The sequence below is a fragment of the Electrophorus electricus genome, chromosome 20, assembly GCF_041902795.1.
Source record: "Electrophorus electricus isolate QZ-2024a chromosome 20, ASM4190279v1, whole genome shotgun sequence".
Classification (NCBI taxonomy): Eukaryota; Metazoa; Chordata; class Actinopteri; order Gymnotiformes; family Gymnotidae; genus Electrophorus; species Electrophorus electricus.
In genome coordinates, this window is record NC_137516.1 from 15,159,378 (window position 1) to 15,174,783 (window position 15,406).

A 15,406-nucleotide genomic window follows, 5' to 3' on the forward strand; every position below is an offset into this window, starting at 1 on the left:
GATGCCGAGAAGGCCATCTGTTTCCATTAGAAAAGCAATAAGTCAAAGGTCGTCCTCGAGCTGAAAATACGCTCGTGTGTTAATGTCGATTTAGGTTTGCTTAACCTATCGAATGCGTAAGCGTCATTTCCAAGCCTGGTCAGTTTGATCACAAGCAGTTGCCACGACACTCTGTTCAGACAGGAAGAAAACATAAGCAAACTTCTGATTCACGCCAGTGAAAATGACAACTCCCTTGTCACACGAACGGAAAAATTGGGAAAGTCGAATCAGGCTTGTGGTCTGGGAATTCATCTCATGAGTGCAGTGCACTGTTTCCGATCTACTTGGACTCAGTACCCAGTGCGCAGGTGCACTAATCCTCTGGTCAGCCTCAGTGTGAGTAAACTGACATGTTTATACCGCTGCCAGATCTGATTTCTAGCCCTTGACCATCTGTCTGTCTTCCTTCATCTCACCCCCCCCAGTCCCCCCGGCTCAGGCGGACCCTTGCGTCGTTCCTTTAGAGACGGTCTTCACCTCAGAGGCCTTCGTTCCTTTCTTCCTTTCCTTTTCAATTGTTTTTTCATTTTCGTTTTGTTCCTCTGCCCCGTTTTCCGAGTTGCGGGACCGCCGAGGGTTCCGGGTGCCCGGTTGTGTGCCGGTGGCTGGTCCCCGCGCAGGAGCGCTCAGGTCCTATTTTAGCATTCGTGTGTTCGCGGTTCGCTAACACGATGCTCTTTGAAATCTTTAGCAAAGCAAAGCTCTAAAATGTCTCTAAAGTGCATCGTACCTGCCACCATCCCCAGTAGCAACACACATGAGATTCCGGGATCCTGAACGCAGCACTTTTGAGGATCGCTACCGATGACAGCGGTGGAGGCGACAGTGACCTGGACCTCCAGGAGAATAGGAATTATTCTCTCCCACCTCGGTAACACGAGACGTAACAGAAAAATGGCACCGGGGGGATCGAGCAGAGCCAGTGGACCATGATGAGGCCCATGTGGAGACCCCAGCTCTACTGGGGTGGTTTTTGGAAGCACCATTTCTCTCTCTCTCTCTCTCTCTCTCTCTCTCTCTCTCTCTCTCTCTCTCTCTCTCTCTCTCTCTCTCTCTCTCTCTCTCTCCAAGTCAAATGCCCTGTGCATGGTGCGTTCTTTCCCATGTGAGTCAGTGGTACGTGGCGTAGGAATGACCAGACTTGGGCTTGAGATGCAATTTAAAGCTTGCTGTTCCCTCCATAGATCCAACCAGGACCTCGTGAAGGCTGATGAGAATGCGAAGGCAGGAAATTGCTTTAATAGGCAAAGTTCTCTCCCGTGGGAAACAAAAGAGTTCCAGTCGCAAACAAGCAAGCCTCTTAAAAGGGAGAAACCCATTCGACTGAAACAAGATGCACGCAAGAAAAACACCCCTAAGACGAGCATGAGTTCCTGCAGGGGTCATTTCAAAAACACCATTGTGGTGTGTTGTGTGTGTGTACACGTGTGTGTGTGTGTGGCTGTGTGTGTGTGAATCTGTGTGCACCTTTGTTCTCTGTGCTTGTAAGGACCAAATGTACAAAATTATCTACGAAATACAGGAAAATGAAACACTGAATAAACAGGCTTTTGAAGTGGGAATGGAAGTTGACAGTTGGTCTGTACACAAGTTTCCTGCTTCCAGCAAGCACAAAAACGGTTTCGATTGCCCGCAAGGCAATACCTTACAGTAGACTGTGTCTAGAAGGAAGTACTCCGAGTTGTGGGCAGGGCCGGCTGGAAGGCCTGGTGTCTAGCAGGAAGCACTCCGAGTCGTGGGCAGGGCTGGCTGGCCTGTGCAGCATTCTGATAGACTCGCCTGGGATCCGTCCCTTCGAGAGGTGACGCTGGAGTTAAATCCACCCACAGAGACGAGAACTAAAGCCAAACCTGAAAGACTACGGTTTTGATTTTCTCTCTCTCTCCCTCAGTCGCTCACTGCGTGTCGTCAAAGTTTTCCTGTGCGCCGACACACGCTCATCTGCACCAGAAAGTCAAACTAAAGATCAGACGTGACACGTTTAACTGGCGCCGCTTCAGTGCTGTCAAAACAACGGCAGCGCGTGACGGGATTGACGATTCCAAAAAGGGCCGCAAAAATAAACGGAACGAAACCTTTCGCGTGCCCTTACGTGCTTTGTGGAGAACACGCCGCACGGTGCGACGAGATCGTTCTGGGCCCCGCCGGATGCACTTTAGCTCAACTGGTCAGGACATGACTCCTATTGTGGGTGGAAATTCACCTTCATTACCCCCCACACACCACCCGCCACCCGCCACCGCCGGATGCAATTCCAGGAACCATGCACAGAATTCTTGTTTGAGAAGACATCCAACTGACTGAAGGACAGGAGGAGAAGGGAAGCAGGGTGGCACAGTCCTTGACCAAACTGCTCTCGAGCCGTGGTCTTTCCGCAGAAGAAGATGGTTAAGGGTTAAATCGCTAGGGTCAGTGTTGTTTACATATGAAATGTGCCACAGTGTAACACACACTAGTTATTCAAACGTGAAGATCACAATATTAGGTACCCTAAGCCTACTGGTGCATTTAAAGTGTGTAATTAGAGACCGTAGTCCACCTACAGTTATGCACAGGTTTGTCATCCACCCCTGTTCATTACCAGTCACGTTTCTGACCACAAGACCACTGCATGTCGGACCATTGACAGCTCTGACTTGGTAATGGCGTGGTTGGTGCGCCGATGTGAGTACGTCAGATTGGTGTTACACGTCAATGTCCACCCAAAATGACCCTGCCGGATGTTTCGTATGACAAACAATTGGTGAAGATTTGAAGGGATGGTCAACACATCCGCACGGCCTCCAGTCTAACCGCTCGGGGGTGGCGGGTGTCATGCCCGTAACACCGCGGTAATCCAGCGTGGTCTGCTTTGGCAGGATATTGCTGGTACTGAATGGCAGCCCAGCAACCCTGAGGGACGTAAAGGTGGACTGCATGGGGTGGCCGGGTCGCTCACTCCAAACCGAGTCGTATTCTGAGAAGACGCAGTCCCTGCTTCCAGCTCTGGGAGAGTAGACATTCCCATAGTTCATATTTCCTAAATCCCTAAATTCCTAAATTTGAATTGTATTCCCAAAGCCCAGTATGAGACAGAAGGGGGTCCCTCCAAGACCCCCTTTCAAAGGGTTGTTAGGGCAAGTCGTTCAACCCAAATCCAATCCTCCTCAATCTCTCTCTGTCGTGTACCCCATAATAAGCAATCATATGACACCCTGGATGCCGGGGGGGGGTCCGAACTGAATGGCCGTCTGTCACTTAGGAGGATGTGATGGATCACCATGCGATAATGTGGCATTTTATCATCGGTCTAATTAGGGTCTGCGTGGACCGGAGCAGATGTGGACCCCAGCTTACTGTACCAGCTATTGATCTCTCTTAAAATGTGCATTGACATAATTTGAAGAGGTTATGTGGCTCGGTGGATAAAACTCGAAGGGGCCACGCATGATTGATGGGGCGAGAAAGTGTATGTGCATGATAGCTGGAAAGCACTCACTCACACACACACACACTCACACACACACACACACACACACAGTAGCAGGGTCTCCAGGGTGTGCAGTCTAATTACCCCTTTCACTCATTTTGTCAGGCAGTGGTTTGGGTGTCTCTTAATGTGCATGCAGCAGGCATTAAAACAACACAGGAGCCTGCCGCTATGTGGGGACCTATAGATCCATGCTGACCTCCTGGGCCTGCAGCCTGTGTGGTCAAGAGTGTAAGCCCTGCACACACACACACACACACACACACACACACACACACACACACCCACACACACAAATGTATGCACTCAGATATACACACACTCACACACACATGCTCTCACACACACACTCAAACACACATGCTCACACACACATACACACACACACACACTCACAAGCACACACACACACGCACACAAACATACAAACACACACCCACACATGCTCACACACACACATACACCCACACATGCTCACACACATACATCACATGCTCGCAAACATACATACTCACACTCACACACACATATACACATACACACACTCGCACACTCACACATGCACATGCCCACACACTCACACATGCAAACATACACGCATTCACACACACGCATGCACACTCACACATGCTCAAACGAACACACACACACACAAACACAAATATGCAAACACACACATACAAACATGCACATCTCAAGAGTCCACAAACTGCCATAACAAAGCCTCAAGCTTACACAGAGAAAAATGCTTCCTTTGGCTACTAGGGAGGGGGGGGGGGTATAATCTTCAGAAGATGGAGTTGGCACTTTCACGTTTAAAGGAAATTAATTTGTAACTCTTTAGCCTCTAAGCTCTTAATGGCATTGGTGTACAAGTCACTCAGGAATGTAGCTCTGTAGGTAATGTACGTTGCTGGCAACATGATGTCCACGGGTTCTGTTCCCACAGAGCACATGTACAGTCATACTGGTAGATGTATGTACGATGGTTTCAGCAGGAGGGTCTAGCTTGGGTGCGGAGGGGTTTGGCAGGCCTGCTCCACAGCCACTGTTTGGAATCGTCACTGCACGTTTCTGTCGCAGCATGGAGAAATAGTTTTTCCAAGGACACCATGGCAGTGGACCAGAGCAGTGACAGGGTTACAGAAACGACAGGCCTCTGTCACTAAACATACGCTGGACGGGGCAACAGCCGTCTTTTGGACAATTCACCACCGATGTCGACTGCACGTTTGTTTGTTTTACTGCAGTCAGAACGGATCAGCTGAACTGTGAAAGCAATCTCTGATCATGCACTCTCCAACCTTACACTCTCCACCCATACACACTCCACCCAGCACCAGCTTCGTAGTGTAAGTTTACACTAGTAGTTTAATAACTAGTATTTGTGGAATTCTCCCCATGCTATTGATCTTCATGCTACTGTAACTGTGTGTGATAGACGTGGAGATCATGGCTTTGGCAAGGTGAAGGTGGTTATGAACCAGTGTATAGGAGAGCAGCGCTCTCCTGTCTGGGTAATAATCTCCTCTGGGAACAAGGTGTCCTGAAATTACACTCATGAAAGGATGCCTCAATCTTAACGTGGTACAGGGCCATGATTTCTGTTCTATTCCACTTTCCTTACCTTGTACTATTTGACGGGAATGTGTTCCTTCGGGGCCACCGTACTCCACTGGATCTCCATCATCTCTCGTCTTTCATTCTCCACTCGTGATTCCATTATCAGAGGCTTCCAGCCAACCCGCAAAATTCATCCGTCTGTCCGGCTAACGATGGGTGAAAAATGGCCCTGCGCTGCCTGAGACGTGGGCAGGAGTGTGTGTGTGGCCGGCAGTAAGACAGAGGAGAGAAAGACAGGGTGGACATTGGGGATAATGGATGTAACATTGAGTGACAGCCAAGGCAATAGTGCTTTAAGAGAGCGGAAAAGAGCAGAAGGTCAGGAACCTCTCTCTCTCTCTCTCTCTCTCTCTCTCTCTCTCTCAAAGGGCCTGTCTGGTTAAGATCTGGAGAAAGGCGGGAGTGAAAAAAAGGCTGATTATGATGCACTGCGGAGAATGTTTGTTTACGCTGGACTTTCATCTCAGCTCTCGTGCCGCACATTTCAGTCTTGCTGTCTTTTGTGATCTTGTTCATTCTTAGATGTTGTTAAGAATTATAGAATGAATGAGTGTTAAGAATGAGCTTGTTGTGTATTGTGTGTGTACATATATATGTACTTACACACACACACACACTGTATTGCATATCACGCACTCATGCACTACATTACTGTGTTGAACAATATCATTGCAGCAAGATGAACACTGAACATTTTCCACCTGTTCCTGTAGACTGCCAATTTCACTGCAGTATATCTCTATATAAGGGCAACAACCGTCAAATAAACTGAAGCATGTGCTGCGCAGACTGAAATAAAGGGTGTGTCAGAGGGTATATAGAATACTAATTGTTAACTCTACATTTGTGAGTGGTGAAAATCGCACTTTGCAGAATTAACAACTGCTAAGCTTGACATTGCCTGCAAACCACACACTGTGCATGCCATCAAAACAAGTGAGAGGCGTTTCGGTGATGGGTAAAAATATCAGCGTGTTTATTACGGCAACGTGTAGGGGCTCGGGGGAATAGGTGCCATCCGGGGGGAGGGTGACCAGTGCCGTGGTGCGGGAAGGGACCGTGGGCACAGCTTACACAGAGGACACACGGACAGCGTCAGGTCCGTGACTGGCACACACCCTCCTCCCTTTTTAGCTGCACCACTGAAGACGCGACTTGCGTACTTACATCGCAAACAACGTTTTCATCTTCTTCGTCTAACTGGCACCAGTAGTCAGAGCATTCGCGTCAACCCTTTATTTACTCATTTGTGTAAACTCAATTTGATCTGGAAATGTATTTAAAATACACGGTGGTGGAAGACGAGTGTATCATCATTGTCCCCAGCCTTCATCATCATCATCATCATCATTTTTGGGGTGGTTTTAATTTAACAGTGCCCACAGACACCCGACATTCCTCGTACGCGTTCAGATCGTCAGTGCGTTGTCTCCTGGAGCTGAGTAAGGAGAGCTGGCTGGTTCCATGGCACACGTCTGGCTCCATGGCACACGTTTAGCTCCATGGCACACGTCTGGCTCCACGGCACACGTCTGGCTCCACGGCACACGTCTGGCTCCACGGCACACGTTTGGCTCCATGGCACACGTCTGGCTCCATGGCACACGTTTGGCTCCATGGCACACGTCTGGCTCCATGGCACACGTTTAGCTCCATGGCACACGTCTGGCTCCATGGCACACGTTTAGCTCCATGGCACACGTCTGGCTCCATGGCACACGTTTAGCTCCATGGCACACGTTTAGCTCCATGGCACACGTTTAGCTCCATGGCACATGTCTAAATGGGGTACCAAGGAGGATCGACCCCCCGGCTTTGAATATACATGGTGTTTTTTTGTGTCTTACTGTGTCACTTTGCCAGAACAGAAAACAACCAACCCATCCCCCCCGCCCCAAAAAAACCTCATTCCAGAGCTAGAACAGATGAATTTCTCTCAATATATTATCACAACTTTACATTTAGTTTGTTTACACTTCATATTAATATGTGCAATATGGGCAAAACTCATGGGCACTGACACAGTTCTTACTGCTCTTCAACTTGCATTTTACAGTGAATAATTTGTAACCATCGCTCAAGAAAATAATGACTCGTGCACAGGGGGCCTTGGTGAGTGAATGCGGACTCATTCGCCCTAACAACCCAGTAAATATTACAAGTCGCTCTCAGGGTTTCAGTTTGTTTTTGTGTTTTTGTAAAATACATCTCACACCATGATAATGATATTTCAACATCCCAGATCAGACTTGAGCTGAATCTGAAACAAGTCGCGTGGCAATCATAAACACTCGCGTGCCTGTAAGACAACAACTTGGAGTGAGTCACGTACGGAGCATGTCGGATTATATTTAATTACAATGCACCAAATAAGAAAAAAACACACACACTGGTAAAAAGAAATGTGAAATGTCTCTGGAATAAAATCCATAGTCAGGAAATTTCAACAGTTTGATCAAGGCTTATTAGCTTCTGTTATCAACCAAGGATGTACAAATGATAGTTGTCTTCGTAAATCAAACAAGGATACTCCACAGCACAACTTGTACAAAAATAGTAAATTTTGAACGAGGACATTTTGTTTGGGTTTGCGATCATTCTTTCCCCAAGCCACATGCACCAACGCTTGTGGATAAAACGGCACTCGCTTCTCGGGAGGACGGGCTACCGGAATGGCGGCGAGATAAATACTATGTACATCCGGGTTTTCATGAAGACGGCCTCTACCGGGAGGAAGGGAGAAGGAAACACGGTTAATAAGGCATCTAAAGTCAAGCCGCTTGAGGGAAAGACTAACTGTCACTGTCGCTTGTCGACCAAAGATGAAGCTTGAGGATCCATGCTACATTCCAGAATTCGGCCATATCCCACATCCGCAAACTCCGCCGGGACGGTTATGTTACCGCATCTTTTTTCTCTCTTCAAAAACTAGATCGAGTAACATCGTTACAAACATTCTAGAGGCTCTTTTCCTGTTCTCTCATTTGAAATCAACGCTGTACACTTTTTTTTACACTATGATACATTAGAATACGTTAGAATCTGTCCTTCTTGGGTTAACGCGGCTGTAAACATAAAAGTGGCAGGCGTTGTCAACGCTAAGAGCTCGACGCTGAGGAGTCTTGCTTTACGATGGTTTCTTCATGACAGTATATTGACACGGTTTTTCGTGTTTTTTTTTGTCTACCATTTGTCTACTAAGACAACGGGCATCACGCAGATCTGCAGGATGGTCTTGTAAATGGAACCATGCAGTGTTGCACTATTGGCTACGTGTGATACGGTTCACCCGAGACTTATTTACCGAATAAAGTTGAATACTTTTTGTACTCCAGATTAGCCATGCAGCTTAAGGTGTCAGCCAGCTCGCTTAGGCCTATGTCGTTCGGGAATGCCGATCTCCACCAGCTTCCATTTGGGAATACAGAAGGACAGTAGGAAATTTGGGGGGGACGACGACGATGACAACAAAGAAACAAGAAAAAAGTAAAAATAAACACCACCAAACCCCCCAATTGGGTCCTCGCACAGATAAGCAGCCCCTCATTCAGAGACAACGCTTTAGCCGTGCGATGAAGGGACGCATTCCCAGTTTTAATGGTCAACACGCACCAGCATTCACACAGCCAGGATGTGTAACAAATGATAAAAGAACCCCCTCTCCTCCACTCCAAAAAAAGCGTCTGGCATTCTTTTTTATCACAGTATGATCATGAGAAAAATGGCTGCTTCTGCTCTGAGGTAACGAACAGCCGTTACCGAGTATACCGCAGTGAGGCTCCAGTTGTGTCCTGAAGCGTCCTCTTTCTTCCTAATGCGTCCCCGTAATCTCACTGCCTCATAATCTCAGACACAAAGCCAAGGACTACACTCCAATCCACCACTAGCAACACCATGACCAGCTGCCACTAGATATGAAAACCAAGCAGAATGGTCATTCGTTTATTATCGGGATCGTGGGGCCCATGGGAGGGGTGTCATATAATTGCTGCGGAAAAACATAACGGCCGATCTGGACTACAGACGGCTAAGAGAGTCAACATTTTAAATCACATGCCCTAATCCCTTTCAGTCTGCTTTCTGGTTGCAGATGGGGGTAAAAGAATGGGAGACATACCCCTACTGAGGCAGGCCCCCCGAATGCACCAATCCCAATTTAATCCCAGTCTGGCTATCAGGCACCTCTTTGTGACCTTGGTAATTAAACCAATGAAATGACATGAATGACATCATACGAATTGCAAGACAATGCAAAATGACCGCACACTTCACAAAACAGTTCATAATGTTCGCTGGATCACTTCCCCTTTCTTTCTTGTTCTTTTTTTTTTTTTTTTTAAAGTTAGTTTTCTCTTTCTCTGCCGGGTCGCCCCGTCACGGGTTGGCCTCTGTGGCGTGGTGCCGGCTCTTTGAGTGCGGAGGCTGTGGAACGGCGCTCCGGGCGTCCGGGATGGGGGGGTGGGGTGACAATTTGTTCGGTGAAGCTGCTGGTTGGAGACGGTTCTGGGAGCAGCAGTTCTGGGGTTAGCGCTCGCTCTCTCTCCCTCTCTCTCTCTTTCTTTCTCTCTCTCTCTCTCTCCCCCTCTCTCTTTCTCTGGGTGTGATGTCAGTCTGACAGCTCCGCTCTGTCTGCTGGCGGAGCTGTTATACCTGCACTTGACTCCCCTGGGCATGCAGACTCTGGACACCGGAGAGGATCTTCTTCTGATGCCCGACAAGGGTCACGCCCATCTTACTCAGCTCACTATAGGAACATTGGGAGAGAGGGAGGGAGAGAGAGAGAGAGAGAGAGAGAGAGAGATGGGTTAATTGGGCACGCTACAGTGCACTTCGTTCACACACTGTGTGCCACATTTTTTGACTTAAACTTCTCTCTCACGGGCTCTGCCCATTTATCTTGTTGACTGTGCTTTCAGAAACAGTAATGACAGACGGTTTGACTTCCAAGGCTCAGAGCTGGCGTCCTGCACCACAACAGAGCACACTGGTGCAAGTAGCACTCCTCCGGCACTCTGCAGCCCAGCCGAGAACCAACCCGAGGACTGTCAGAACCCAAACCACGGTGTGAACCTTGGGCGCGAACCTTGGCCTTCTCCGCAACACGAGATGATTTGGCGTTTCGCAGTATTTCGGAAGTGATTGCAGTGCAGTGTGACATGACCACTCTCAGCAATAAAGGATCAATACAGTCGATACCGCCAGTACATTTTACACTTCTTCAAATCACAACAAACTCTGTGCGGATCAGGTTGAAGATAAACATTTATTGAAAGCCCTTAGCTTCAGATTAGCATATTCCTGTCAACTTGGTCCACAGAATAATGGTAAAAATAAACTGTTTTCTTCGCAGAGTGGTTTAAGAACACAATTTGAGTCCATGAATTAAGAACTGTTGATATTTATATACACTGCATCAACAATATCGTATCGTGGTTTTTTGAACCGTACCGCAGAGAACTGATTTATTGGTACACACCACAGAGTGTAGCTGTGATAGTTAGGGATGAACCTGCTGTTGAAGTCTTGAGTACAGTACCTTAAACTGATGTAGAGTATTGCGTCTAGCGTGACGTAGCCAGCGGAAGCAAAGTTCTCCTTGTACTGACCCATCCTGATGGCGTCTAGCCACTCGTCCACGGTTCCGACGCTCAAATCTGGAGTGGACACGTCTTCCCTGGAAAGGAGGGATGGGGGCCATGCTAGTTTGGGTAGCTGTGTGATCATATTGAGCCTGGACGTATTCACTACGAAACAGAACGATACAGTCTGGGATGCCTGTGCGGGAAAGCCCGTGAGATGGAGATTCTCCAGGGGAACGGTGGCGCAAAGACAGCTCTCGCTCTTTTGACAAGGAAGCAGCGTTTTAGTGGGAAAAAAGGGCAGATAACTTCCAACCCAATCCAGGGAGCCGCTTCGATCATCGCTAATCCCCTCCTGGGTTGGGTGGCTAGGAGTAGCAGGATCAAATGGCGGAAGCTTCAGCCAATCGGACGCGGCTCTGGGAAGGCGGGAGGGTGATGCATGCCGGACTGCCTGTCTGGAGGCTTACGGCACTAATCTCTCCTTTCCCTTAAGATCCTGATCTAAACCTGGTGAGCAGGAGCCAACCTGCAGCCCACCTAACATCTGATGTAACCACGCTCAGGCTTCTGGGGCTATTCTACGTGCAAGCATGAACCAAAAAAAAAAAAATACTATCAGTGTCATCTTGTGGAGGTGGAACTTGACGGAACTGGAAATGTAAAAAGATGGGGTGTGAATCAGTGGTGAAACGCGGCGTGAGTTAAGCTCAGAGTGAGAGAACCGTGAAAATTCCACGAGGGAAAAATCGCGACGCTTAAACCGAAATGTCCCCTATCCCGTCTTCGCCTGCATAGTTTAGCTCTCCATCTCGATGGAACCAGCGCTGAATAAATTACTTAGCTGTCACACTAGCTGTATCATATCGGGGGGTGGGTGGGTGTTGTTGCTTTAACAGAAACTCCGCCCGCAGACAGGAGGTGGAGTGGTGGCTTACCATATGGAGGTGCTGGCCAGATCCTTCAGGCTGCTGGGGTTGCGGATCAGCTTGTCCAGGGTGTTGACGATCTGGCCGAACTTGGGCCTGTCGCTGCGACCCTTCTCCCAGCAGTTCAGCATGAGCTGGTGGAGCACCACGGGGCAGTCCATGGGCGCTGGCAGCCGGTACCCCTCGTCTATCGCCTTAATCACCTGAGCGGGAACAAAGGAGGATCAGCAGAGAGCGATGCAAGCGTGGCTATTTGTCATGCCAGTAAAGCACCACTGAGTCGAACTGAGAGAGGGGGAGAGAGAGGGAGAGAGAGAGAGGGAGAGAGAGAGGGAGGGAGAGAGAGAGAGAGGGAGAGGGGGAGAAGGAGAGAGGGAGGGAGAGAGAGAGGGAGAGAGAGAGAGAGAGAGAGAGACTGAGAGTGAAGAAATGAGAAGGAAAAAAACAAGAGATGGAGAGTAAAAGAAAGTGAAACAGTAAGAGGGAGAGAGAGAGAGAGAGAGAGAGAGAGAGAGGGAGAGAGAGAGGGAGAGAGAGGGAGAAGGAGAGGCAGAGAGAGAGGGAGAGAGAGGAAGAGAGAGGGAGGGAGAGAGAGGGAGAGAGAGAGAGAGAGAGGGAGAGAGAGAGAGGGAGAAGGAGAGGGAGAGAGCAGAAGAGAGAGGGAGGGAGAGAGAGAGAGAGGGAGCGAGGGAGAGAGAGAGAGAGAGAGAGGCAGAGAGAGAGGGAGAGGGAGAGAGAGAGGGAGAGAGAGAGAGAGGGAGAGAGAGAGGGAGAGAGAGAGGGAAAGAGAGGGAGAGGGAGAGAGAGAGAGAGATATGGGGGAGAGAGAGGGAGAGAGGGAGAGAGAGAACGGGAAAAGAAGAGGGAGAGAGAGGGAGAGAGAGAGGAAGAGAGGGAGGGAGAGAGAGGGAGAGAGAGAGAGAGGGAGCGAGGGAGAGAGAGAGAGAGAGAGGGAGAGAGAGGGAGGGAGAGGGAGGGAGAGGGAGGGAGAGAGAGAGAGAGAGAGAGAGAGAGAGAGAGAGAGAGAGAGAACGTATGTTGTTGCCAGATGTACTAGATGAGCTACTGTACTGTGGAATGGCAACAAAATGATACACAAAAAGTATAGCACATAAATCCTGACTAATTTACCACAGCCAAGATTTTGCTGGTCCTATGACAAAAAGTACAAATCTCTCTCTCTCTCTCTCTCTCTCTCTCTCTCCCTCTCTCTCTCTCTCATTTCTCTGGTAGAAAAGGTAGAAAGCTTTCTTTCCTTGACAAAATAATTGGCTCTAAGAAATATTCAATGTTATCACGAGGGTCTCCAATATTAGATTTGAGCTAAAAGGGGTTTCATTCATGCGCACTGCTGAAAACTAAGAACAACTGTACACGTAGGGAGGGTTAGAATTTGACTTATTAAGGATGTTCATCAACAAGGCAGCTTCGCACTGTGGCAACAAACATGTAAACATGTAATACAGACATTGGTGGCTTTTCTGCTCGGGGACACTCACGTCTTGATTGGACATCTCCCAGTACGGCCGCTCGCCGTACGACATCACCTCCCACATGACGATGCCGTAGCTCCACACGTCACTGGCGGAGGTGAACTTCCGGTAGGCGATGGCTTCCGGCGCCGTCCAGCGGATGGGGATCTTTCCCCCCTGCGCCGCCGAAGTGAAAGAAGGGGATGAACATAGGACTCCATCCTTTGCCTGCCTAAAAACATTTCCGGGCCCCGTGGCAATGCAAGTTTGGAGTTTGTTAATCTGGTTAAAACGCCGCTGCGGCCCTCGCTGGTCAGTCTCCGCTAAGTCAAAGTCAAATGAGAGGCAGACTGGCACTACACTCAGCCAATGAGAGGGTGTGTCCCGTTGGCCCCGCCTCCCGCCCAAGCGGGAAGCTTTATTATTTACAGCCCATATCAAAGTCAGGGCTAGTAACCATGGTTAGGTGGGCTCTGCGCTTCCATGGCTTGCGTGCTCGGTGAGAATCGCTTATGAGAACGCACTCTACACACACGTGCAGCCTGGACGCAGGGGTCTTTTCAGGGCTGAAGAGACACCCTCCTACCCCTCGAATTGGACCTCCTGCTGATATGGTGATTTGCACACACGGAGCTACCTCTCCCCCCAGGTTTTTCCCCCGTTTTTCCACACCCTCCCAAAGGCCTGCTGGCTTCCGCTCGGCCCTTCCGGACACCCCCACCCCCACCCCCGACACCGTCCCCTCCTCCATCCCCCTTCTCATCATTCCCGCTCTTCCCGGTCCTTTCCCAGACTCCAATTTTCCCCTTCTGTCCTTTTTCGGCTCGACTTACCCGCGTGGTGTAGGCGGCCTCTGGATCGTCCTCCAGCACCCGGGACAGGCCGAAGTCGGACACCTTGCACACCAGGTTGCTGTTGACCAGGATGTTGCGGGCGGCCAGGTCGCGGTGCACGTAGCTCATGTCCGACAGGTACTTCATGCCCGAGGCGATGCCGCGCAGGATGCCCACCAGCTGGATGACCGTGAAGCGCCCGTCGTTCTTCTGCAGACGGAGAGCGAGCACCTGTCCGTCAACAATCTCTTGCGCGGGAAACCTTACTCATAAGATCTGGGACCGGCTCCAAGTCACAAAAGCGCCTGGCCAACCGGATAAGATCTTTATGTTTATCCCCCACATAAAACATAAAAAAACCCAAAAAACCTCACCTCTCCTGTGTTATGCTGTGGGTATTTGTTGTCTGTCTGGTTTGTTTGTTTATTGGGATACTGAACTGCAGTGCCTGGACTGAATCGGACCTTGAGGTCACTGTTTATTATGCTAAAGAACTACCCTGACTGGAGATTTTACAGCCTGTCCTGTCGTAATAGCTTCTAATTCTTACATGCGCTTATTGGTGTAGAACAATCTGTTTTCTCAAGAAAAACAGGGAGGCTGGGCTGTCGTTTTTAGCCCTGAAACAATCTGAGCTGTGAGCAATTAGCCTGATGCCTTGATCTGCATAACCGGGCCATGAAGTAATCTTGTTAAAATGCCTCTCTTTCTCTCTCCGAGCAATATCAATCCTGACCACGGCCTTGTTTGACGAGCCCGTGTGGGAAGCGGGTTAATTATGCCTTGTTTTATGAAACACGGCTCGGTGATTGATCGCTCGTCCTGATCAGCATCCGCTGTGATGTCAATCAGGCTGAGGTGCTTACTGTAAAAACAGCATGCGTGAGAATGAGAGCGAGATAGCGCGTGTGTTTGTGTGTCTTACGCGCATGTATGTGTGTGTGTGTGCGTGCGTGAGCCGGTGTGAGGGGCGTGGGGGCAGGGTTGTTTTTAATAAATTGATCCATACTCTAATTAAACACGTGTAGACTAGGCAGACAGGCTATGAGCTATTAGCCGTAAAAAAACACCCCGTAATTATGTTAGCTTTTTATGTGGGCTAAAGGGCTATTTATGGCATTCATTACATGCCACAAGGATCGACAGTTTCAGAGAAACCTTTTTTTTTTTTTGGCTAGATTTCATTTTCATTTGCTCGAAGTGTGTGCAATCAAAGGGAAAAAAAAAACATATCTGTCCGGAATAAAATTCCAAGGCCACTCCATTCAGGCATCCATAAATCGGGGTGCGGAGGAGACGTTTGGAGGTGTTTGAGGAGATTTGTGGTGGAGGTGTCCCCTTAATTAGAAATCCGCCGATCTCATTCGCTCCCTCGCTCTGCAGCGGGTTCGTGAAATCTGTCTCTCACTCTCACGATTGCGCGCCCCAGAACATTCCCATGGAAATGGAGGGGTTTGGG

General features: G+C 49.1%; 1 protein-coding gene across 1 annotated transcript in view; it reads right to left on the reverse strand.

Moving 5' to 3' along the window:
• Positions 1 to 7,060: 7,060 nt before the first annotated feature.
• epha4b (eph receptor A4b) overlaps positions 7,061 to 15,406 on the reverse strand; it is an 82,501-nt gene continuing 74,155 nt past the window's right edge. The window contains exons 13-17 of the mRNA XM_035536401.2: positions 13,948 to 14,157; positions 13,142 to 13,291; positions 11,652 to 11,845; positions 10,671 to 10,808; positions 7,061 to 9,878 (exon numbers count right to left, since the gene is read on the reverse strand). Coding sequence (XP_035392294.2) covers positions 9,779 to 9,878; positions 10,671 to 10,808; positions 11,652 to 11,845; positions 13,142 to 13,291; positions 13,948 to 14,157 — 792 coding nt within the window. The 3' untranslated portion in view covers positions 7,061 to 9,778. The remainder of the gene's footprint in view (positions 9,879 to 10,670; positions 10,809 to 11,651; positions 11,846 to 13,141; positions 13,292 to 13,947; positions 14,158 to 15,406) is intronic.